This window comes from Pelophylax lessonae, assembly GCF_965119305.1.
Source record: "Pelophylax lessonae genome assembly, chromosome: 3".
Classification (NCBI taxonomy): domain Eukaryota; kingdom Metazoa; phylum Chordata; class Amphibia; order Anura; family Ranidae; genus Pelophylax; species Pelophylax lessonae.
This window is the reverse complement of record NC_138770.1, coordinates 528,324,938-528,352,005: the sequence shown is the minus strand read 5'-3', so window position 1 is coordinate 528,352,005 and position 27,068 is coordinate 528,324,938. Positions and strand designations below refer to the sequence as shown.

Below are 27,068 nucleotides of genomic sequence, written 5' to 3'. Positions count from 1 at the left end.
CCAGGTACTGAGGGATAGAGATTTGTCTGGATCAGTGATCCCTACTACGGTGAAGGTGAGGAAGTCGTATGTGGAAAGCGTACATTTCTTGGTGTGAGTCGATTGGCGCTCATCCTCAATCATTTTCTGTGGCTTGGATCTTAACCTTTCTTCAACGTTGATCAGAAGTTGGCCTTGAGTACCATCAAGGGCCAGGTGTCTGCCTTGGCAATCTTCTTTCAGCGACCCCTAGCCACGCATTCTTTAGTTTGTACCTTCATTCATGGGGTTCGATATGTGGCTCCACCTGTACGGTCTCTTTTGCCGCCATGGGATTTAAATTTAGTGCTTTTGGTTCTCCAGAAACCTCCATTTAAGAATATTTGGGAGATTTCCTTGCCTACATTATGCCAGAAGGTGATATTCTTGGTGGCTATTACCTTGATCCGCATGGTATCAGAATTTGCAACATTATCCTGTCGCAGTCCCTATTTATTGGTCTATAGGGATAAAGTGGTTTTTCGTCCCTGTTCATAATTCCTGTCCAAAGTTGTCTCGGACTTCAATTTGAATGAGGAGATTATGTTGCCTTCCTTGTGTCCCAAGCCGGCTCATCCCAAGGAAATTGTTTTGCATACCTTGGATGTGGTTTGTGAGATTCGGGTGTATCTGGCAGCTGCTGATTCCTTTCGGAGGTCAGACTCGCTTTTTGTGGTTATGGACAGTCCAAGAAAAGGGCTGACAGCTTCTTAGGCTACCATCTCCAGATGGATCAGACAGACGGTGACTCAGGTCTATTCCATTAAAGGTCAGGTTCCACCTTTCCCTGTCACGGCACATTCTACTCGGCGACTGAGTGCTTCTTGGGCCTTACATCATCAGGCATCAATATCGCAAGTTTGCAAGACGGCCACTTGGTCGTCGGTGCGTACCTTCACAAAATTCTATAAGATAGATACTTTGGCATCTGCGAATGCTTTTTTGTGCCTCAAGGTTTTGCATGCTGCTGTTTAAGAGGGGTGTTTTTCTTTAAACTCCTATTTTTTTCAGACGGGGCTCCTGTGACCTGGTTAAGGCTTCTGTGTCCTGGTTAAGGGCACTTATGTTTAGCCTGGGGTTATTTTCCCCACCCCTCTTTTTCCTTTTTGCACTGCTTTTAAACATCCCAGTAATTATGATTTACTGAACGCTGTGTCCGACAATGAACGATAGAGAAAATGGGATTTTTGTACTTACCGTAAAATCCATTTCTCTGAGTTCATCGACGGACAAAGCACGCACCCCTCTATGAAATTCTGATACTTCTAATACTGCTTGCTACTAAACTGATTACCTAAAGCAGAGAGAGAGGGGTTATATACCAAGCCGAGGACAGCCCATTCTGCCTAGTCCTTCTCCTCGAGGAGGCAATATAACCTAGTAGTTATGATTTATGGAGCGATGTGTCCATCAAACTCTGAGAAATGGATTTCACGGTAAGTACAAAAATCCCATTTTTTTTCAGGGAAGGCCTTACATATGTTAGTGGGACAATTCTAAACTGCATACTGCATCTATGACAACAGGTTGGCTTCTTAGTAGAAGAGACCGGGTACTTAACGTGGTAAATATGGCCCTGTCCCAACTTTTTTTTTGCTGCCATCAATTTCAAGATGACCTTATTTTTTTTCTTAAAATTGTACATTTGATATGTTTTCTCTTCGCTATTGTTAATAAAATGTGTTTATAATATTTGCAAGTCATTGCATTCTGTTTTAAATAGATTTTACACACCGTTTTACACCCCAGTTTAGTTGGATATTGCAAACAAAAGCGGAGGCTTTACAAATTATGTGAAAAAGGTTGTTTTTTTTTTTTTAAAGTGGTTGTGATATTTATTTTGAAATATTACCCACCACTATACATGCAGAGCTCCTTGTAAGCTTGTGTCACTCAGCAAATGATTGAGCTTCTGTTTTCGGATTATCTTTAATACAGGATAAAGATGAATTCTTAAAAAAATATATTTTTGACTATGTTACACATATAAACACCAAAGCCAAAAATCTGGTGTTCCTTCTTAAGTCACCGCTTTTAAAGATTGTGCAGAAATCAGATCTTTCTGTTAGCGTTCACCTTTTTTAAAATTTTTTATAAAGACTAATCCTATAACTGTAATCTCTGTGTGTCTTTGTGAGTATCACGTTTCATTCACGCAGTCATATATCTCTGTAGGTAAATGTGTTTCCAATAAGCATTACTCTAATTGGAGTCTTAGAATGATTACATGTGTCATTTTCCTTTGAAGCCCAACTTCCTCTTCGGAAGGGTTTAGGTTAAATGCAGATGATGATGTCATTTTAAGCTGTAACAATGCAGAAATGGGACGTTTCATTAAAAAAAAAAAAAAAAACTGAATAATAACATCCACATACATGTTTTTGTACTACACAGAATTTATATTATTTTTGTAGACCAGGATTGCATTTGGGAATGATTATATTGGCTACAGATGATGTTTTAGGAATAATGATCTTCTGGAATAAATTGTTTTTCTAACATGAATATGTCCAGCTTGGTTAAGATTTGTGGGAATTGTGGAACTCCAAATGCCATAGGTTTTTCAGTTGACAAACATATTTAAATATTTTGTATGAGAAAAGAAAGACTGGAATCCTGAACTTTGGATAAGTGAGTAAATAAAATTGGCTATTGCTGATTTACATCAGCATAAATATTTAAAGAATCAATCAATTTGTTCATATTTATCATTAGTAAAAAAAAAAACTTCTTAATGTAAACCATTACAACCTTATATTTTTGTGTGAAAACACAGTATGAGTTAATTCTATGTAATATCCTCCTACACATACCTAAATATCATATTAAAGGTGATTCTATATACAAAATATATTTGACACCTCTAGTATAAATCTATAACATTTGCGCTTAGAATTTTGAACTTCGTCTTATTACTTTAAACTTTGCGTCATTTCCTCACTTGGGTTCCCAATTTTCCATTTTAACTTTAACTCAAACTTTGACATGGTATTCAGTAAAAAAAATAATATTGCAAGCTAACCCGGAGCAGCAGGGTTGTGGGTTAAAAAAAACAAGACAATCCAAAAGCCTGTTGACTGTGCACACAAAAAATTCCTCTTAAAACAACATTATTTTTGTGATGATATATTATGCTAATATTAGACTTCTGTGTGCTGTACTTCATAACGATGTCCTGCAGGCACTTGGCCTTTCGGGTTTGGATCATGGACCGTTTTCTATATAAATATTACGGTCTGGGGAGTCATTGTTACACATTTAAACATTAGGCTATTTTCCAAGTGATTAAACAAAAAAAACACACATTAAACATCACACAAAAATCTTAAGTGCCAGCTGTACCTCTTCACATTACAGCTATCTGTCATGTTCAAACATCCAGGCAACAGGAACGTATCAAAAATGTTTTCTAAATATGCATTTGGCGTGGAATTTTCCACTGATTCATGCAAAACTTTAAGTAGCCAAGAGGTTAGAGGCCATATTTCCACTCAGTCAGTATTTAGTTGTATAATAAAACTGCATTTTGTATTTTCCAGACTATTATATGGTTTACATTTACAAATGCAGCACTTTCCCATGGGCTGTGAACAATTAAAATGCATGTGAATCATGATTCACAATTTACACTGTGGTCTCATGCAACTCCCTGTTCATAAACTCATAAAGTTTTGAAGCTAGAATATTCTAGGTTCCCTATCTAGAACGATGGGGGAAGACATGTCTCTTAAGCCCCTTACACATGGGCTGAATGCCAGACGACATCGGCCTGTTTTTATTGAACATTCGGCCCGTGTGAATGCCTGCTGGTCAGACAGAAGCCAGCTGTTTGGCTGGCTTCTGTTGGACGTACATGCTGGAAAACCAGCAGCCGACCAGTCCCCAACCTGAGTGTTCTGGCATGGGGGGCGTTTCCCCTGTTATAACACAACAGCTCAGCAGGGGAAATCGCTGTACTAAGGTTGGCTTGTTAGTATAACAGCTCTGACCGGAGCTGACCGTTTCTTTTGTCGTTCAACCCATTGGGTTGAATTAAAAAAAAAATCAGTGTGTACCAGGCTTAAATATATATTCTCATTCTAGTTATGTATTCCCTGGGACACCTCTACACTTTAAGTCCAACTCCAGGGTATTAGTAATCCCCTTCCCTTTTATCTGCTGGTAAGAAAAAAAAAAAACTATCCAAATGCCCATTTTACTTATCTGAAGCTACAGATATGTGATAATCCTCTCTTTTAATGGAGAACTCTTTGGGGCATTGAGGAGACCAGTGCCTAAGAAGATAATGAGCAGGGAAAATTACCTGGTGTCCAGGGCAGGAAACTGTGTCTTTGATCTATTACACTGCAGGATGGCTTAGGAAGAGGTGTTTGAAATTATGACAGAGGAGTAAGGTCATTGATGTACAATGCACTGTATTTTAAAAATTCTTTTTATTATGATTTCACGTAATACATATAAGAAATAATACAAAACAATACAAAACTATAAGGTAGTGTAGGCAAAAAGAAACCCTGTCTATGGGGCAAAGCCCCTATGGGTTTGAAACACAATTGTCTAAACTAGACATAGAACATCTCACTATAACAGAGACATTTCCTCACCCTTTCTCCCTCCCCATTTCCTTCCCCCAAACAGAACCAGCTTAATCTTGCTATTCGAAAAAGTAAAAAAAAAAAAAAAAAAGTAAAAACTTCAGGATATGAAGTGCACCAGCTATTGGTTGGATGTGAAAGCACAAATAACCAATAGCTATCCACCCTTTCGTATTAAGTGTGTGTTCACATCTCAACAAGGTCTATAGGGCTACTTGACATTACTCCCTTTTATAAAACCACATTTTTGTTTACTTCGGAAATTCAGTTAATCCAGGGCGGACAATATTTTCACATTTTTTTTATTGCAACCCTGGGATATATTTGTTGCCCTATAGAAGGGTATCATGGAATTTACCAGTGCCTTCCAGTAGGAAATTGGAGGGGCAAACTGTTTTTTTTTCCAGTGTAAAAATATATCTTTTCTACCATAGAATTGGAGGCTATTTAGAAGTGTTCTATGAGCAAGGGATGGCACAACTTCATCTACCAGGCCCAGGAGACAGACCCTAACTGACATAGATATGGGGACCGCTGGAACCTTTGAAATACAGGAGTTGACCTCAGTCCAGAAAGTCTGGATCTGCTGACTCCTCCAAAAAATATAGTCAGCATTGCAGGTAGAGAAAGAACAGTGCCAGCTTTCAGCTGAGGAGGTGGGATAGATATTTGCCAATCTGGCCGGGGTGTAGTAAATCCTATGGATGAATTTCAACTAAATCAACCTATCCCTGGCTTCTACGAGATGTTTGAAGGGTTTTTCCCACAGGTCGTCCCAGTCCTCTCCCTAAATATCCGGTACCTCTACAGCCCACCGCTCTCTACATCTAGTCACAGCAGAAGGAGCCTTTTTGAATAACTCTTTGTATACTGTCGATAGGGTTTCGGCTAAGTCATCCGCTGACAACAGACATCTTCAAGGTCTGAGGGCAGAGTCTCTACCCTCACATCTCTAAATTGGCTTTGAAATGCGTGACACAATTGAAAAAATCTAAAAAGGTATGAATTAGGTAAGTCATATCTTGCTTTTAGTTGATCAAACGTCAGAAGGTCCCCTTCTTTAGTGATGTCCCCCAATGTCTTAATACCCATATCATGGGATCAGGCAGGGAGTAAAAGTGTGAGAGACAAGGATTCATCCAGAGGGGGGTGGACGATGATATGCCATTATAACTTCGACATACCAATTTAGTCGTTATTTCCCATGCTTACATGGTAGCTTTCATTGTCCGGGTCAATGGGAGGTCGGACCCAAGGCCCATGTACAGTGCTAACCTCAGACTCTCATGAGACCTAAGTTGTGCTGCTTCAATTACTGTGGCGGATTCCCCATCATCTGTCATCAACCAGCGATGGGCAAACACCATCTGCCCTGTCAGGTAGTATTTTTTCCAATCCGGCAGTGCCAACCCACCCTGGCCCCAGGGTTCTTGTAAAACCCTAAGTCCTATATGGAGGGATCCTGGAGACCAGAGGAATGAACCAATAATGCTATCCAATTTCCCGAAATAGGATTTGGGTACCCAAATTGGAGAGTATGGCAGGAAATAGAGAATAACTGGCAGTACCTTCATTTTAAGAAGACTCATTCTCCCAATCAGCGACAAAGGTAGTTTTTTCCATGCTTGTACTTTTTGCTGGAGTTGTGCTACCAGTGGGAGAAGGTTCAAGGTAAAATACTCCCGAACCTTTGCGGTAACCTAGACGCCTAGGTGTGTAATAGAAGAAACCCACCGTAACGGGAGGCTGGGGTCAGCCATGGTCTTTGCCTTGTCATCTAACGGTAAGATGGATGATTTTCCCCAATTTAACTTGAGTCCAGAGTATATAGCAAGCTCATTTAGAATGGTCAGTGCTGCTTTGAGAGCAGGTCCTGGGTCTTTAAGGAATAGGAGCAGGTCATCTGCATATAATGCTAGGCATTCCCGTATAGTACCCACCTGGATAGCCCCCACCTCCTGTGATGATCTAAGGGCAATCACAATGGGCTCAATTGTTAAAGCAAATATGAAGGGGGAGATCTATTACCCCTACCTATATCAAAATAGTGAGTGATGGAGAATCCAAGCCGAATCGTCGCACAAGGGCTACTATAGAGCATAGCTATCCATCTTCCATAAGCTCAAATACCCTATGCATATACTGCCAATCCACAGATTCAAAGGCTTTCTCAATGTCTATAGATGCTATAACCCTCATGGGCGACTCCGCAGCAGATAATTGAAGGTGAGTGTCTAGTCACCTTAGATTGGTGTCTGTGGATTTCTTAAGCATAAATCCCGTTTGATCAATATCGACCAATGAGGAGATGACTTTGGCTAAACGGGTCGCTAGCACTTTGGTTAGAATTTTCAGGTCCATATTTAATAAGGCTATGGGGGATAGGACAAACAATCCGTAGGGTCTCTGCCTGGTTTTAGGAGTAAAATCATATATGCATCCAACATGGAAGTAGGGAGAGTCTGTTGTTCTAAACAGTGAGTCAGGAGGGCATTGATCCTAGGGGCTAACTGTTCTGCATACGATTTGTAGAAATCTGCTGGGAAGCCATCCAGCCCAGGGGCTTTGTGTGAAGAGAAGGCTGATATAGATGCCTCTACCTCCAACAACTTGATCTGAGTCTCAAGGGAATCCCTGTCTGCCTCCGACAACACTGGGAGTGACAGACCCCCCAGCAGATCCTCCAAAGCAGAAAGGTCATATGATGGAATGGGGGCATACAGGGAGGAGTAGTAACTCACAAATTCTGTCAATATTCTAGATGGGTCTGTCACTATGTCACCACCAATCTGTCGAATAACGGGTATACTCACTGGGGTCCTCTGGTCCTACAATGCATTATTTAAATAAAACGTTTGCCTGCTGTTGGGCTTTAAGCTTTGCTCATGACAAAGGCTGAACAGTGTGAAATAACTAGATAAATGCTACAGTCCCATCTAAAAGTGTGCTGAAAATTTTGGTTGGATAGGATAGTTGTAAAAATGTAAAAACTCAGTTTGGTAACTTGAATGGATCTTTGACTTCAGTGGCAAGAGTTTGCCTACAGTAGCTGTTAAACTGCTGGCCGACCACATCATGAGGATGTACCGCGGCAAAGCGGCTCTTCTTTGCCTGTTTAAACAAGGTAGAGCTTCGTTCTGACGGGGGAAAGGATAGATTTTTTTTCCCCTGCAAAGCAGGGAAAGAAAATCCATCCATTCCCTTAGTGAAAGCAGTACACATAAACACTGGTTAGGCACACATTTAAAGTAGAACTTTTTTTTTCATTTTGGATGAGCAAGGAAGGGTTATAACCCCTGTCAGATGTCCCATTGCAGAGATTTACTTTCACTTCCCGTTCCATAGCCAAACAGGAAGTTAGAGAAAATCTCTGCAAATTAAGGGAATTCCTTGGGGACCCCCAGGTAGCCAGAACTAGTGTTCACGTTGTAAGATGTACCCCCTATTACTTTTCTGGGGACAACTCAAAATTTGGGATATTCTTTAACTTTTACTTTCAATGATAATGGTAAACGAAAAAGAGAGGGTGAATCTCCCTGGCACACTCAGCAAAAAAAAAAAAAAAACCTGACAGGTGTTCTAATCCCTCTCCACTCCATCCAAAGCTAAAAAATAAAGTTTTGCCTTTAATTTATACTTTAACATTTGATGTCATCAGTACAGTGACAATGCATATTTTTAGCACTGATCGCTGAATTAGTGTCACTTGTTCCCACAAAGTATCAAAGTGTCAGAATGTCCACTGCAATATGGATTACCGCTATAATTCGCTGATCGCCGCCATTACTAGTATAAAAATAATAAAAAAAAATTCCAGTATATTTCCTATAGTTTGTAGATGCTATACCTTTTGTGCAAAACAATCAATTTACAGTATCTCACAAAAGGGAGCACACCCCCCTCACATTTTTGTAAATATTTTATTATATCTTTTCGTGTGACAACACTGAAGAAATGACAATGTGCTACAATGTAAAGTAGTGAGTGTACGGCTTGCATAACAGTGTACATTTGCTGTCTCCTCAAAATAACTCAACACACAGCCATCAATGTCTAAATCGCTGGCAACAAAAATGAGTAAACCCTAAGTGAAAATGTCCAAATTGGGATCAAAGTGTTAAAAGTTTGTGTGGCCACCATTATTTTCCAGCACTGCCTTAACCCTCTTGGGCATGGAGTTCACAGGAGCTTCACAGGTCGCCACTGGAGTCCTCTTCCACTCCTCCATGACAACATCACGGAGCTGGTGGATGTTAGAGACCTTGCGCTCCTCCACCTTCTGTTTGAGGATGCCCCACAGATGCTTAATATGGTTTAGGTCTGGAGACATGCTTGGCCAGTCCATCAACTTTACCCTCAGCTTCTTTAGCAAGGCAGTGGTTGTCTTGAAAGTGTATTTGGGGCCCTTATCATGTTGGAATACTGCCCAGCGGCCCAGTCTCCGAAGGGAGGGGGTCATGCTCTGCTTCAGCATGTCACAATACATGTTGGCATTCATGGTTCCGTCAATTAACTGTAGCTCCCCAGTGGTGGCAGCACGCAACACATTCAGCCCCAGACCATGACACTCCCAACACCATGCCTGACTGTAGGCAAGACACACCTGTCTTTGTACTCCTCACCTGGTTGCTGCCACACATGCCCTAACACCATCTGAACCAAATAAGTTTATCTTGGTCTCTTCAGACCACAAAACATGGTTCCAGTAATCCATGTCCTTAGTCTGCTTGTGTTCAGAAAACTTTTTTTTGGGCTTTCTGAGCATTGCCAGGCTGACCTCCCACACTTTCAACCTCTGCAGCAATGCTCATACTTCTATTTCCCAAAGACAACCTCTGGATATGATGCTGAGCATGTGCACTCAGCTTCTTTGGTCGACCATGATGAGGCCTGTTCTGAGTCAAACCTGTCCTGTTAAACCGCTGTATGGTCTTGGCCACCCTGCTGCTGCTGCTGCTGAATTTCAGGGTCTTGGCAATCTTCTTTTAACCTAGGCCATCTTTATGTAGAGCAACAATTATTTTTTTCAGATCCTTAGAGAGTTCTTTATCATGAGGTGCCATGTTGAACTTCCAGTGACCAGTATGAGAAAGTGAGAGCGATAACACCAAATTTAACACACCTGCTCCCCATTCATACCTGAGATATTTACAAAAATGTGAGGGGTGTACTCACTTTTGTGAGATACTGCACGCTTATTGGGATTTTTTTTTACCAAAAATATGTAGCAGAATACATATTGGTCTAAATATATGAAACAATTTTATTTTTAATTTTTTTAAATAGCTATGTTCTATAGCAGAAAGTAAAAAATATTGTTTTTTTTTTTTTCCAAAACTGCCGTCTTTTTTTTTTTTTTTTTTTTTATAGCGCAAAAAATAAAAAACACAACAGTGATCAAATACCATCAAAAGAAAGCTTTATTTTTGGGAGAAAAAAGATAATGCATTTCATTCGTGTACAGAGTTACATGACTGTGCAATTATTATTTAAAATAACGCAGTGCCGTATCACAAAAAATGGCCTGGTCATTAAGGGAGGTAAATTTTCTAGAAGTCAAATGGGTAAAGGGGATATGCACTTTTTAAGACCACCCACCATATAACTGGGACTTCTCTGTGTAGTACCTTCGAAAGGTTCTCTCGTGTCACCACTGTTTTGTGGACAACAGTAAGGCATTGAAATATTTCAAAGTGGCAGTATAATAGCAATCCTAGGCTGTTATAGCTACATTGGGTATAATCTTTTACTCGCTAGCAAATTGCTGTGCAGGTACAGATCGCGGTGGGATATACACTGCTCAAAAAAATAAAGGGACACTTTGAAAACACATCAGATCTCAATGAGGAAAAATATCATGCTAGATATCTATACTGATATTGACTGGGTAATGTGTTAGGAACGAAAGAATGCCACGTTTGATGGAGATGAATGTAAAGACACCTCGAAAATCAAATTGAAAAAATGATGCAGCAGGTTTGTCCTCTTTGCTGAAATTTTAGTGCAGCAACTAAAAGTGGTACTTACCTGTATGGCCCCACGTGCTTGTATGAATTCCTGACAACCTGCTCCTAATGAGACAACAGATGGTGTCCTGGGGTTTTTCCACTCGTATCTGGACCAGGGCATCACTGAGCTCCTAAACAGACTGAGGTGCAACCCGGGGGTGTCGGGTGGACCAAAAAATAATGTCCCAGAAGTGTTCTATTGGATTTAGGTCAGGCGAGCATGGGGGCTATTCAGTGGTATCAATTCCTTCATTCTCCGGGAACTGGCTGCATTCTCTCACCCACATGAAGCCGGGGATTGTCGTGCACCAAGAGGAACCCAGGACCCACTGCACCAGCACAGTGAGGTCCAAGGATTTGATCCCAATACATAATGGCAGTCAGGGTGCCATTGTCTAGCCTGTAGAGGTCTGTGCGTCCCTCCATGGATATGCCTCCTCAGACATTACTCACCCACCACCAAACCGGTCATGCTGAATAATGTTACAGGCAGCATAATGTTCTCCATGGCTTCGCCAGACCCTTTCATGTCTGTTACATCTGTGACATGTGCTCAGGGTGAACCTGCTCTCATCTGTGAAAAGCACAGGGTGCAGGTGGTGGACCTGCTAAGTCTGGTGTTCAATGGCAAATGCCAGTCAAGCTCCACGGTCTTGACAGTAAAAAACAGGGCCCACTAGAGGACCTCCGGCCACCTCATGAAGTCTGTTTCAGATTGTTTTGTCAGAGACATTGGCACCAGTGGCCTCATTTTGTAGGGTTCTGGCAGTGCTCATTCGGTTTCTCCTTGCACAAAGGAGCAGATAATTGTCCTGCTGATGGAATGAGGACTTTCTATGGCCCTGTCCAGCTCTCCTAGAGTAACTGCCTATCTCCTGGAATCTCCTCCATGAGACTGTGCTGGGAGATGCAGCACGCCTTCTGGCAATGGCATGTATTGATGTGCCATCCTGGAGGAGTTAGGCTGTCTGTGCAACCTTTATAGGGTCAAATTATCACCTTATGCTACCAGTAGTGACGCTGACCCTAGCTAAATGCAAAACTAGTGTAAAACTGTCAGAAAAGATGAGTAGGGAAAACAAAATGTCAGTGGCCTCCACCTGTAAAACCATTCCTGTTTTGGAGGTCATCTTATTGTTGCCCATCTCGTGCACCTGTTGTTCATTTTATTAACCCCAAAGCAGCTGAAACTGATTAACAACCCCCTCTGCTATCTAACTACCCAGATCAATATCCCAGGAGTTTGACTTCATGCTATACTCTGAAAAAAACAGTGTTCCTTTCATTTGTTTGAGCAGTGTATATAGGTTAAACAATGGAAGTTTGAAATAGATGCTACTCACCTAGAACTACCTTTTTATTATGAGCAGTCCAATTCGTTATTTGTTATTCGTTGTTTTTAAGTGTTCTTGCCTATTTTCTAATTATTTTCCTTACACACGAGCTCTTAAGCTATAAAAAAAATACCCTCAGAACTTGGGAGTTAATCCATACATGATCCTGTTGTTACAAGCTCAAATCATCCATACCAGCAGGAAATTTTCTTTAAACAGTAGGTTTCCTTATCTAATTCCCAGTATGTAGTATAGCTTGTTTACAAGCCAAATATCAAAGGTTCCTGCAAGCTACTATGACCAATGCTACTTCAATCAAGCCAGCTGCAAGTACTGATCACCATCTCATTCTGAAATGTATAGTAGTGCCATAATAAAACATGCCTTAGTGCTGCGCTAAATAATATCCTATAAAACAATAAAAGATATATATAAATAAATAACAGCTGTTAGAACCTCAGTTGTGAAAAGTGTACTATACTACATGTGAATTAATAATACTTGTGATATAATCAAATGCTTCTTTTATAAAACATGAAGTCCACAACTATGCAAATTTTATGTAAATATATTGTGATGATCCTCCCCGCCACCGACATCCGTGTTGTGCAGGGTACTCACTTTTCCTTCTCCTTTCGTGCAGTTAAATGAACACATCCATGGGCCACCACGATGAGTGCTCCCCCCCTTAAAAGCACTAATTGTGGTGGCACATGGATGTGTCCATTGGCATTGGCAGGACACCAGAGGAACACAGAAGAGCTTTAAATGGATAGCAACAGAAAAGAAAAAGTGAAAAGTTTTATAAAGTTTTATTTGCAGACTTGATGACTTTGCCTGTACAGTAATCCCCCGCTCCATCGCGGTTCAGTTTTTGCGGTCCCGGTAATTCGCATTTTTTTTTTTTAATGTTATTTTACTATATAAATCATTAAAAATGAAATATTTTTGTGTTTTCCATAGCTCTTGCTATGTCTCTTAGTATCTTTTATGTGTTTAAATGAGTTTCTATTGTTTTAAAAGTGTGTTTAACCACTTGCCGACCGCTCACATGGAGCGTACTGCGGCAAAGTGGCTCGTTCCCGTCCAGCGACGTAGACCTACGTCGCTGGACTCCTCCCCCTGTAGCTGGCGCTCGCGCGCCGCCGGAGGCGCGCTCCCGCTGTTTTCATTCACATCGGGAGTCGGGCCAGGGGAGGAGCAGCGGCGATCGCCGCTGCTCTGCCCCGATCGTCGGGGAATCGAGTGAGGAGATCCGCCCGCCTGTATTAAACAGAGCGGGCGGATCTCCATAGTGACAGGGACTGACAGATCGGAGTGTTCAGCATAGCTGGACATCCGATCTGTCCTTCTGTCACTCAGTCACCTCCCCCCCCCACACGTCAGTAAGCACCAGGCATACATTAACCCCTCCCTCTCCAATAAAATTATCCCCTTTACTGCCAGTGTCATTTTTACAGTAACAGTGCATATATATAGCACTGATTACTGCAGTAATGTCACTGGTACCCCCAAAAGTGTCAAAAATGTCAGTCAAGGGTCCGATCTGTCCGCCGCAATGTCGCAGTCCCGCAAAAAAAATCGCAGATCGCCGCCATTACGCGTTAAAAAAAAAACCACCAAAAATGACAAAAATCTTTCCCTTAGTTAGTAAACGCAATAACTTTTGTGCAAACCATTCAAAATACGCTTATTGCGATTTTTTTTTTACCAAACATAGGTAGCAGAAAACAAATTGGCCAAAAATGTAAAAAAAAAATGATTTTTACATTTTTTTTGGGAGGAGTTTCATATAAAATGTTAAAAATATTGTTATTTTTTCAAAATAAACGCTCTTTTTTTGTTTATAGCTCAAAAAGTAAAAATTGCACAGCTGATCAAATACCACCAAAAGAAAGCTCTGTTTGTGGGAAAAAAAGGACGTAAATTTTGTTTGGGTACGGCGTTGCACGACCGCGCAATTGTCAGTTAAAGTCTCACAGCGCCGAATCGCAAAAAGTGGCCTGGACTGAAGACAGCAAAATCCTCCGGTGGTCAAGTGGTTAAAGACCTTAAAGTGCTTCTACACGTACAGTGACAGTAAAATAAACAGGCCTACAATGCATTTTAATAGGGTTTTTCTATTTTGCGGAATTTCACTTTTCGCGGCTGGGTCCAGAACGTAACCCCCGCAATGGAGGGGGGTTTACTGTAATGTTAAAAGGAGCTAAGGCAATTTAAAATTGCACTAATTTTGCAAAGTTTTGTTGTTTGGTTTTATGTTTATTTTTATGTGTTGTGCAATTTTGACCCTTCACCATGCTCCTATGAATTATAGTAAAAGACTGCAGAAGCAGATCTCCCTTTATTTAATGCTGTTTATTGGCTGTATTTATAGAGTCCTAGGAATCATCTACTGCAATACTATGTATTTGGGCACTGACCATAGGAAATAATGTCCCACTCATCTCCTTGCTCATTTGCCTTTTGTTAACTTTGCGGATTTCAGCTCAAAATGCACATGCATGCATTAGGGTCGTAAAAAAAAAAAAAAAAAAGCGCTTGAAAATCTCAAGAGAAATGCTTCCCTTTAAAATCAATGAATGAGTGCACCACCCCAGTGTGAACACTCGTTTCAAGGAAAAAATCCTTCTTGCACCATATTTGGGGTGTTAAAAAATTATTGAAAATTATTCAAAGCAATGGAAAATGCTGTAAAACTGCGACAAAAGCACGGTAAAAACGCACCTGCGATGTTTTGGTGAAGTTTTTGAGTCACATGTCCTTTTTATAAACCGCATCGCAAATGCAGTAAAATCTTGCATCACTGTGAAAGTGCCCTAATAGTTATGCTAACAGTAAAATGTTTTTGTTTTTTTTTTCACGCCTAATACGAATCATGTTTCTTGTTGCAGATGAAAATGATGATCAGTCACTGTTTTCCGCGGCACCGGAAAGATCACCTTCCATATATCAACCTGGAAATGTGCCAACGTCCAATTTCACTGGTATTCAGATTCCCCCTGGGGCACATGCACCTGCCAACACTCCAGCAGAACTTCCTCCCAGCTCAGGTGGGTTATTCTGTTATACTATGGATAGCTGAACCTCTGTTCAAAGTAAATGGTCAAAAAACGCATTTTTGCATCTCTAACTCAAAATTTTAAGTTTAAAGCAGGACTAAATGCCTCAATTTAATGGTTTCTCAAAACAGGTACATTCAAGGCATGCCGTGAATAACTGCCACATGGTTGATTTACTAAGACTGGAGAGTGCAATATTTGGTGCAGCTCTGCATGGTAGCCAATCAGCTTCTTACTTCAGCTTGTTCAAATAAATTGACTGTAAAGGGAAAAGAAAATAACATATCTATACTTACCTGCTCTGTGCATTGGAATTGCACAGAGCATCCGCAAACCATCTCTTTTCGTGTCCCCCGCTGGGGCTCCTGGCCATCCCCTCTGTCTAGTGCCCTCATGGGAAGCCGCTTTCTATGGGGGCACTCATGTGTGCATGCACCCGAGCCCCACAGCTGCGTCCATTGACACAGGCGCCTCCTACTCCATCGTCACTGGCTTTGATTGACGGCACTGGGAGTTAATGGCTCCCAGTGCCCCAGCAAAGCCAGCGAGACCCGGAAGTGAAGGGAGAGAAGATCTGTAGACTTGCACAGAGTTGGATTGAATGAGGTCAATGGTAAGTAAAAGGGGGTGACGGGGGATGCTAACACATAAACATTTTTTACCTTAAGGTGATTGTGAAGTCACTATGTGACTTTACAAGTATCCCCTGTGGTGTGACAAAAGGTATTTAGGCTTTTCAAATCCACTGTAGTGAATGGCAGCATGCTCCGGAGAAGATAATTGTATATTAGCCGCATTATGCAGCTGAATAGCGGTGGGAGGGGCAGGCAGGAGAGCCGCTGTCATGATGACAGGGAGGGAGCACAGCAGCAGATGACGGAGGCACGTAAACTGACCACGGTAATCAGGGCTCAGCAGCGATAATTACTATGGTCAGCAGAGGTAGGGGGAAACAGGAACTGACAGGATCCCCCAGGTTTAATACTCAATAGGAAGGGAAAAATTACACAAGCACTGTGGTATACAGCAACCTTAAAGGAACGGGATCTTATTTTTTTTTAGACTTACAACCACTTTAGTGCAACCATTGCATTAAGGTAAAACATGTTTAGGCTTTACAACCACTTTAGGCTTGGACAATAAAAAAAAAAACACTGGAAGCTGATTGGTTTCTATGCAGAGCTGCATCAGATTTTGCACTCTTCATTTTTTTTTTATTTAAATCAACCCCACAGTTGCTTGTGCTCTCAACCAAACTGTCTAGCCATTAATTGTCTGATGTCCTAACTGATCACGTTTTTAGCATCATGGGAGCTGCATATCAAAAATAGGTGTCTGTAAAGGATAGGAAGGCTTTGTTCTGCTTTAAATTCTTCCATTTGGACAGTTGCTATTTATCAGTTAAAGCCTAGCTCCTCCTGGCATTTTTTTTTAAACTGGGCCCCAATGCAAGGTGAGAATTAAAAAAAAAAAAAAAAAAAGAAAAAATCAGCTCAAGCTGTTCACCTGTAATCGAGAGTTGTCCCCTGCGGTACTTATTTCTGCCACAAGAATACCTTCAGTCTTCTGGGTTGAATTATCCCCAGTGTCGAAAAGCATAGCCTTCCCACGTGAGTTAGTTGAGTGCGCGGAGTTGGACTTTGAACTGATTAAGTTGAGTTATGTATAACTGCTGTCCATTTAATTTAAACATAAAGGTGGAAAGGTTTAGGAGAAGGTCTGACTTGGCAGTTCTGGCATTTTTGTTGGACTGTGTAAAAGTGTTAGTGGGTGTGAGGCTGTACGTGTTTCTTGGTCAGCCCAGCAGTAATCTACCAGCTGAATTTTCTAAATTCTGTACAAGTCCCGCACTTTCCTCGCAACATGTTCTAAGGTGATACACTTTATAATCGCAGCATATACCTCACAGTGTAATCTTGTGGAATTGCATTTTAATCTGTCACCCTGAACTGTCTAATAATATAAAACACTCTTGTTATCATTATTCTTAATATTACTCTGGGTTCACATATATGCGATGCGGGACCAGTGGGATTCTAGTGTTCCCACATCGCATTTCCCCTGCAGACAGTTCACACTGGCCTCTACGAACCGCTGCGGGTGTCAATACAAAGTTAATGACACCCCCAGATCAGTTTGCAGATCGCAGTGTGAACTGGGAATTTGGACAGGAATCGGATATCGTGGGTGTGAACACCCATGCAATCTGATTCCAGTGCGGGGAAAAAACGGTCCCTGCACCTTTTTTGTGCGAATCCAATGCAAGTTCAGCCATACAACTGTATGGCTGAATTCGCATTTGCACAGACTTCGCATGTGATCTGCACAGCAATCACATGCAGTGTCTGACATTGCAAATGTGTGAACCCAGGCTTAAAGGCAAAACTGTTTTTTTTCTTTTTTTTTTGGATACTGTAAGGGAGGGTTATAACTCTTGTCGGTCTTTTGCCATCTGTGTCCCATAGAGGAGATTTCTCTTCACTTTTTGTCCTATAGCCCAAAACAAATCCCTCCAAAGTTGGGGAATCCCGGTGTGTCAACCAATCAGAACTCTTGTTTAATATTCTTTTCAATAAAAAGGCAACATTTAATGGTCTACTTTTATACTACTAGGTGTAGTAAACTGTAAAACAAATGATTACTGAATAATTATCCTATCTAATTTTTTATACATATTTGATGATTATTTTCAGTTTAGCGGTCTTATAAAACTATGACCCAATTATACTTGCACACAGGTAAACGTATATTGAGAAAAAAATGTTGAGTTACCCTTGTTGACCCCCAACTGAAAACAGCAGCCTGGCTGTTAGGTATAACCTTTATGGCTTAAGTACCCCCAAACAATGCAGATCAGGAAAGTCCGATATAAGACCGAAGTTCTTATCTTCAAATCCTAGGTCAGCGACTTATAGAAATATTCCAGGCATGGTATATTTTTTTACTTTCAATAACTTTTATTGAGAAAACAAGTTTACAAAACGAAGTAATTCATTTGTAGTAACAAGCAATGAATCTGAACAAGCGGTAACATTCATAATACATTTGTCCTCTAGTGCAATAACTGAGTGGGATACGGTGGTAGAATATGGTTTAGTATACCCAACCTCAATCAATGCAGAAGATAATATTCAACCCCCACCAAGGGGAGGCCCACCCGCGCACCCCTATTGGGAACCAGCTGTGCACAGGGAGGGGAACCTCCAGGCTGGAGGCCGGAAGGAGGATGAGGTTAGGTAGAGCCCATATGGTGTCCCACTACCCTATGGTGGTGACAATCATATCTATACCAACCCCACGGTTGTGAGGTTCCAAATAGTATCTGGCAACTATAAGATGGGGCGGGAGATGAGAATGCATACTTGTACCTTTAAGGTCCAACCATGAAGTTACAGAGAGGAGGGAGGGGAAGAGAGCAAAAGAAGAAAGGGGAACGGGGGGAAAGAGCATTGTCCAGGGAGAACCCACCGCCACGTAAGCCTTCCAATGAGGGAATCGGGGGCTTCAGTGACTAGAGTGGGACTTTCACATAAGTCGCCCATGGCTCCCATGTAGATTCAAACCTAGCTGAAGAATTTTCCAGTATACTAACCCGTTTCTCTTGGGTCATAATCCATGAAATTTTCCAGGCATGGTATATTTTTACATACTGTAGTTACATTGGTCAAGCTTGGAATAATGTAACTATGTGTATTTCATAACTGGCCGATGCCCCTGGAAGCTGTAAATTACTGAAGTAGACACCACTACTCCAGTGATCTCCAGTTGCTTCTGGGTTCAGTGATTTCATAATAGGTTTCATAGTGGGAAAGATCGATTAAAAACAAAAGCCCTTCTAGTTCAACCTGTGAAGGTGCATGTGTGTCCAGGTCGGTAATCGTTTCTCATATCCCTGTTCGTTGTGTTCAATAAGATGCCCTGACAGTTGCGTCTGAGTCCAGTGATTTCCTCTTGCTTCCTCCGATTGATTGGCCAAGGGGGAGAACAGTTTGCCATCATTAAGATGTGTTCACGATGTAACAGGCCAGGTGCCCAGCACAGGGCTCGAAAGCAAGTTGAGATAACTGGAGTATTGATGTCTACTTAAGTGATTTCCAGTTTCCAGGGTCACTCTGACACACCGCATCTCCGATCTCTGTAAAGAGCCTACTGAAGTAGGCTCTTTACCATGTAACCAGCTGTGTCCAATCACAGCTGGTCACATAGTAAATAGGAAGTGCCATTGATCGGCTTTCCTCAGTTCGTGCCTGACAGGCATGAGTAGATGAGAGCCGATCTGCGGCTCTCCTGACGGGGGGTTCTGCACTGGTAATCAGAGCATTGATTAGCAGTGCAGACCCTTAGGGGGGGTGCCACTAGAACCCCAGGGATGCCCACCATGGCCACCAGGGATGGCAATCAGGGCTCAGGGAGCCCGCCAGTGCCCTCCCCATCAGTGCTGCCCACCAGTGCCCATCATTGCCATCTATCAGTGCCACCCACCAGTGCCCATTATTGCCCACCAGTGCCGCCTATCACTATCAGTGCCCATCAGTGCCGCCTATCAATACCCAGCAGTGCCGCCCATCAGTGCCCACCAATGCTGCATACCAGTGCTACCTATCAGTGCCATGTATCAGTGCCCATCAGTGCTATATATCAGTGCCACCCTATCAGTGCCTCCTCATCAGTGCCTGTCAGTGCAGCCTCATTAGTGCTCATCAGTGCAGGAAAAAACGTATCGATTTACAAAATTTTATAACCTAAACAAAAAAATTTTTTTTTTTTCGGTCTTTTTTTTATTTGTTTAGCAAAATCGAAAAAACCTTGCGGTGATCAAAATACCGCCAAAAGAAAGCTCTAATTGTGGGGAAAAAAATGACATAAATTTGGTTTAGGTACAGTGTTGCATGACCGCGCAATTGTCATTCAAAATGCAACAGCGCTAAAAGCTGAACATTGGCCTGGGCAGGAAGGGGGTGAAAGTGCTTGGTATTGAAGTGGTTAAAGAGGATCAGCATGATGGCAAGACAATTAGCATTTTAAGAAAGAGGTGCAGCTTTACTTGAATTCGGAAGATTCAGTGCATTTATATTTAGGAAAATGAATTATTTTACCACCTAAAGAGGTTACATTTCAATTTATAGTGCCATGGTGTAAATAGTGCAGAACGAATAAAAGAAAAGTTGATGTCTGCTTTACATTTATGCGTTCGAGCTGAAACAAATATACGGATAATTTAATTTGTTACAGCAGTGTATTTATGCAAGATTTATAGTGTCACTTATATGCCTAGTTTAAGGTAACATAGTTTTTTCGTTTGGTGGAAACATAATACCATAACATATATTACTGGATTTTCAGATAAAAGCAGTCTAGCTGATGTAATTCCATTTTGAAAGATCGTTTTTTTTTTTATTTTGCTTTTAAATGAGCAAGGTGTTTCCTTTCCTTACCCACTGTTTATGCTTTGAATCATTTAGACACAGTGCAATGATCCTTTCTACAATATTTTGATTCTTTATCAGAGGGAAATCCTTCTGATATCTACAAAGAATGCTTAATGTACTAGTTCAGGTCATATTTATTTCATTTCCATTGTTAGTAAAGAGTGCCGCCCGAGTGCCTCTCTTATCATGCACGTAGTGCTACTGGCCACATACTGTAGGTAGACAAATGAGTAAGAGTTCATTTCAGAGTAAAATGGTAGTGCCAAATGTGCCCTCAAAGAGCCCTGTAAGTATAAAGAGAAATTTTCCAAAGGGCACAACTTACTTTTTACTAAACATAGGTTATCACTTTTAAAACTGAATTTTAACTAAACATTTTTATCCCTACAGCTTTATTGACCTAATTTACCTGTAATAAAGTATGTCCTACCTTGTGGAGACAGCTGGATTCTGGTGAAATCTTCACTGCAGGGAATGCTGGTCCTCTGCCTGGGACTAAGCTTCAATGGTTCAAAGCTTTGGGTCTCCAGGCTGAATTTAAAGTGGTTTTAAAGTCAAGACTTTTTTTTACCCTAATGCATTCCCTTTGGTGGGTCCACGTCTGGATCTTTTTCTGTCTAAATCAGCCGTGAGACCTGAACTATCACAGTGCCAAGAATTCATAGCTAGGAAAAGGACTGGCATCCCTGCAAGTTCGATTTGCCACGATCCAGCTACCTGTATGACTTTGGACACACTTAATTTACAGGTAAGTTATATAACTAAAGCTGTAGGCCTAACAATTATTTTAGGCTAAACTTCAGCTTAACACTTCTGCCTCACAACCTACATCTTGCTGGCCCCTTAAAGAATAAATTATTTTCTGGCGTATAAGACTACTTTTGAACCTCAAAAAAATCCCCCAAAAATGGGGGGGGGGGGTCATCTTATACGCCGAGTATAATATCTCCAAGGTAACCTAAGTATAAGTATTACCGGTAGATGTAATCTCTCAAGACACTGGCTTTGTGAGAATCCTGTACCGTAATACCGTATGTACCGTAGCTTCGGCTACATACAGTGAACCACGCTGAGCCAATCAGGGAGAGCGATGTATTCTATTATTGAATGCAAAGCCTGCTCGGATTGGCGGAGTAACATCAGCCCGCCTCTCTGACTCTGCCAATCCGAGCAGGCTTTGCATTCAATAATAGAATACATCGCTCACTGTGATTGGCTCAGCGCGGTATACTGTATGTAGCCGAAGCTACGGTACATACGGTATACCGGTACAGGATTCCCACACAGCCAGCGTCTTGAGATTACATCTACTGGTAATACTTAGGGTACCTTGGAGATATTATGAGAGATTACATGTATTACAGTACTAGGGTACCTTGGAGATCTATGAGAAATCTGATGTTTTTCAATGGTGTTGCCTTGCTTTGGAAGGGGGGTAGTCTTATAGGGCGAGTATAGCCCAAAACCTATGTTTTAACTTGAAAATTAGGGGGGTCGTCTTATACGCCAGAAAATACGGTATATGTAGACCCAATCTTTGAAATTTCATGCAATCTTAAACATGTTCATAAAAATTCAGAAGTTATCTTAAAATCTGCTGCTTTCCTTAAAATCATTCCTGGTGATCCTGCCATTAGGGTCCCTATTTATTCACTTACAATTTTAGGGTGGTAACATTCTGTCTCTTTATTCAACTTGGGCTTTTGCATTTCCACCTTGTCACACAGACTTCTGATGGAGACTACAAGTAACCATTTTAATACCCAATAGGCAGACATGGTCCACTGTGGTCACCATCAGAAAACCCACTTTGCGAAATGTCATGCAGCAATCGCTGGAAGCATGTAGACCGGAAGTAGTTGCAAAAAAGGTGCAGAACATCAGCATCACTGAATTGCAATAAAAAGGCAGAATATGAGGTAAAACAGTTATTTCAGTTAAAAAAAAAAGTGCATTACACTGTTCTTTAGCAAACTAAATGTAATTTAGTTAGGGTTTGCATCTACTTTAAACAAAGTACAAAGTCCATTTTGTTAAATTTTTTTTAAAATCATCTATTAAAACCACTTAAGCCCCGGAGGATTTGGCTGCTCAAAGACCAGGCCCTATTTTGCGATTCGGCACTGCGTGACTTTAACGGACAATGGCACGGTTGTGCGATGCGGTATCAAAATGAAATTGATGTCCTTTTTTTCCCACAAACAGAGCTTTCTTTTGGTGGTATATGATCACCTGTGCAATTTTTATTTTTTGCGCTATAAAAAAAAAGAGCGACAATTTTGAAAAAATAACAATATTTTTCACATTTTTTATATGAAATTCTCAAAAAAAATGTAAAAATCAAAATTTTTTAACATTTTAGGCCAGTTTGTTTTCTGCTACATATTTTTGGGAAAAAAAAATCGCAATAAGCGTATTTTGATTGGTTTGCACAAAAGTTATTGCGTTTACTAACTACAGGAAAGAATTATGTCTTTTTTTTACTAGTAATGGCGGCCATCTGCAATTTTTTTTTTTTTTTTGACTGACATTTTTGACACTTTTGGGAGTTCCATTGACATTACTACAGTAATCAGTGCTATAAATATTAACTGTTACTGTCAAAATGACACTGACAGGCAAGGAGTTAACTTTATTGGTGATCAAGGGGTTAAGTGTGTCCCTAGGGGGCGTGATTCTAACTGCCAGGGGGCGTGGCTTGCTAGATCATCACAGAGACATACAATCCTACATAGCAGGATCGCATAGCCTCTGTGATGATCTAAGGGAGAATGACAGACGGCTGTGTTTACATCAGCCATCTGTCTTTCTCCCTCTCCTGAGGGAGATTGCGAGTGGCCGGCGGACATCAGAGCCAGACAGACTATTGTTCAGGCCTATTCCCTTGAGTGTCAGGTGCCTCCTTTCCCTGTGAGGGCACATTCTACTAGAGCTGTAAGTGCCTCTTGGGCTTTTTGCGATCAGGCTTCTGTGGCTCCGGTGTGTAAAGCGGCGACCTGGTCGTCTGTGCACACTTTTTTACAAAATTCTACAAGATTGAAGTGATGGCATCCTCAGATGCCTTCTTTGGCCGCAAAGTTTTGAGCGCTGTGGTTTGTTGGAGAGACATGCTTTTCTCTTCTTTGGGTTAAATTTTGTTCTGGGGTTAGCTCCTGTTGGTGAGCTTTTGTTGCCCTGTTGGCTGAGTTTTGGTTCTGGCCTTGTTGACACGTTGCCGTTTTTTCTGTTGGTTGCATCTTTTCCCACCCCTCACACCTTCACTGCTTTGACTTGGAAGAGGCTGCGTCTGTCAGAGGACGTAAGAGAAAATAGAATTTCTCTTACGTCCTCCGACAGTCGCCGCCCTCTTCATATTCGTCACAATGGGGTATTAGACTTTGTTCCGAAGGAGTAGCTAGGCAACAGAATATGTTAATATAAAAGTTTTAACACATCCCACCTCCAGGGGGTGGTCCCCTCAGTCAATACCCTCCTACTTCCTGTATCCATACTCCAGTTTCAATGTCTAGCTTGTCACGCCCAGGGGACTTGGTCAGAGGAGGAATCCTCCCTTCCGATCAACATTCTGGAGTTGCGTGCGATAAATCTCTGCCTTCACCGTTGGACGGACAGGCTGCGCGGCTGTCCGGTTCGGGTGCAAACGGACAATGCCACGGCGGTGGCTTACGTCAATCACCAAGGGGGCACCAGGAGTGCCCGGGCGGCTCGGGAAGTGGCCGGCATTCTTTCTTGGGCCGAGACTCATGTCCCGGCGATATCGGCGGTACACATTCCGGGGGTGGAGAACTGGCAGGCGGATTATCTGAGTCGCCAGACCCTGGATCAGGGGGAATGGTCTCTCCACCCGGCTGTCTTCCAGATGTTGTGCGCGAAGTGGGGTCTTCCGGAAGTGGACCTGTTCGCGTTTCGTCTGAACAACAAGGTAAAAAGGTTCGTGGCAAGGACGTGCGATCCTCGGGCAGACGCGTCCGACGCGTTGGTGGCCCCGTGGCACCAGTATCGGCTGCTGTATGCGTTCCCGCCGATCCAATTGCTACCCAGGTTCCTTCGCAGGTTGAACTCGGAACCACACACGGTGATTCTTGTGGCACCTGACTGGCCTCGCCGGTCCTGGTACGCGGATCTCGTGAACCTGGCGGTCGACGCTCCTTGGCGTCTGCCTCTTCGAGAAGATCTCTTGTCTCAAGGGCCGATATTCCATCCTGCTTTACAGTCGCTGGCTTTGACGGCCTGGCTGTTGAAACCGAGGTCCTGAAGGATAGAGGTCTCTCTCCGGAGGTCATTCACACTTTGATTAACGCGAGGAAGTCTTCCTCGGGGAAGGTCTATTACCGTACTTGGAAGGCCTATTTTGCCTGGTGTGAGTCCAGGGGGTTTTCACCTCGCACTTACTCGGTGTCTAGGGTGTTGTCCTTCCTTCAGACGGGTGTCGACCAGCGTTTGGCGTTGGCTACGGTCAAGGGTCAGGTGTCTGCGCTGGCCGTTCTTTTTCAACGTCCTGTGGCGTCTAACTCTTTGGTTAGTACCTTTGTTCAAGGGGTGCGACATCTGGTCCCTCCTAGGAGGGAACCTTTACCTCCTTGGGACTTGAATCTTGTTCTGTCCGTGCTACAACATGCTCCCTTTGAACAGATCAGGAAGATCTCGTTGTCCATGTTGTCCAAAAAAGTCGCTTTTTTGGTGGCGATCACTTCGGCTCGCAGGGTTTCGGGGGTGGCAGCTTTGTCATGCAAGTCTCCGTATCTGGTCCTTCATCTAGATAAGGTGGTCTTACGACCTAACCCTTCTTTTCTTCCGAAGAGGGTTTCGGATTTTCATATCAATGAGGATGTTGTCCTGCCTTCGCTCTGCACTTCCTTGGATGTTGTTCGGGCGATCAGGGTTTACCTGAAATCGACTGAATCTTTTCGCAAGTCAGATTCCTTGTTTGTCCTTCCTGAGGGACCTCGGAAGGGCTTGGCTGCATCGGCCTCTACCATTGCCAAATGGATAAGACAGACTGTGGAACAGGCCTATGCTTTGAAGGGGAAAGTTCCCCCTGTGCCTGTGAAGGCGCACTCTACAAGATCTCTGAGTACGTCTTGGGCCTGTCGTCATGGGGCTTCTGTGGACCAGGTGTGTAAGGCGGCGACTTGGTCGTCCGTTCACACCTTCACAAAATTCTACAGAGTGGATGTTCAGGCATCGGCAGATGCTTCCTTTGGCCGCAAGGTTCTTAGTGCGGCAGTTCCTTAGAGCCTATTGTATGGGCTCCTTGGCTGTTTGGGATACATGTTGTTATCCCTGGGTTATTTGTTTTCCTGGGATTTTTGCTTCTGTTGAGCAAGTTTTTTCTTCTGTTGCCCAGAGGGTTTCCTTCCTTTGGTAAGGTTCCTTTCTCTGCTGTGGAGACGGCGTTGCCTTGGGCGCGGCTGCGTTTCCCACCCCTCATGTTTGCACTGCTTTGGGACGTCCCCATTGTGACGAATATGAAGAGGGCGGCGACTGTCGGAGGACGTAAGAGAAAACGGAATTTTTGTAAAATCTTACCTGTAAAATTCCTTTCTCTGAGTCCTCCGACAGTCGCCGCCCCCGCCCCTCTTTTGGGGTTGATTGTACTCTCTACTGCTATTCCACTGAAACTGGAGTATGGATACAGGAAGTAGGAGGGTATTGACTGAGGGGACCACCCCCTGGGGGTGGGATGTGTTAAAACTTTTATATAATAACATATTCTGTTGCCTAGCTACTCCTTCGGAGCAAAGTCTAATACCCCATTGTGACGAATATGAAGAGGGCGGCGACTGTCGGAGGACTCAGAGAAAGGAATTTTACAGGTAAGATTTTACAAAAATTCAGTTTTTTGTAAGAACTTACCATAAAATTCTTTTCTCTTAGTCCTCTGACAGACGCAGCCCCCACCCTTCTATTTTGGGGTTTGTCTTCCTGTACTACTTGCTACGAAACTGATTAGTAAGCTCTATGTGTCTGAGGGTAATGGCTAGAAGGACAGCCCCTAAAGGTGTGTCTAGATAAAGCTTTTTTAATGAAGTTTCACTACCTAGCCTGCTCCTGCAGAGGGCGCCATTACCCAATAGTGATGAAACTTGGAAGAGGCTGCGTCTGACAGAGGACTCAGAGAAAATAATTTTTCGGTAAGTTCTTACAAAAATTCTATTTTATAGGGGACAGTCATGCTCAGCCTGCTTGTGGCGGCCTTGGACTTCCCGGGGTCAGACTTCTTTTCTTGGACAATGTGGGCTATGTGGGACTTTAAATGAGACACCGGCAGGTATGCCCAGCGTCTCCATCCCTGTATCGGAAAAAAACGAATTGAAAAGGATTAAAAGAGGTGCATGGAGCCAGCCAGCCCCCAGTCTGATGTACTCACCCTCCAGTCTGCCACCAACCAAGTAGACCTGTCTCAATATACATAAAGAACAGGGGTTTAGTTGACACGCATTTGCAAACGCATATGTAAGCTGCAGAGCCACGACACGGCACCCTGTTATATCTGCAGTCCCTAACACTTTTAAATGTAAGTGTCTCCACTCTGGGAGCACATGGTTGCTAATGGGTGGATAGAAAGCAGGTGGGAGGGAGCAGCCCAAACTTCCCCCACCCACTACCGTCCACGACTGGT

The 27,068-nt window shown here is 42.5% G+C and overlaps 1 protein-coding gene across 1 annotated transcript in view; it reads left to right on the top strand.

Moving 5' to 3' along the window:
• The window catches only part of VTA1 (vesicle trafficking 1), a 389,921-nt gene that overhangs the window by 278,886 nt on the left and 83,967 nt on the right, over positions 1-27,068 (top strand). The window contains exon 6 of the mRNA XM_082251499.1: positions 14,850-15,008. Coding sequence (XP_082107625.1) covers positions 14,850-15,008 — 159 coding nt within the window. The remainder of the gene's footprint in view (positions 1-14,849; positions 15,009-27,068) is intronic.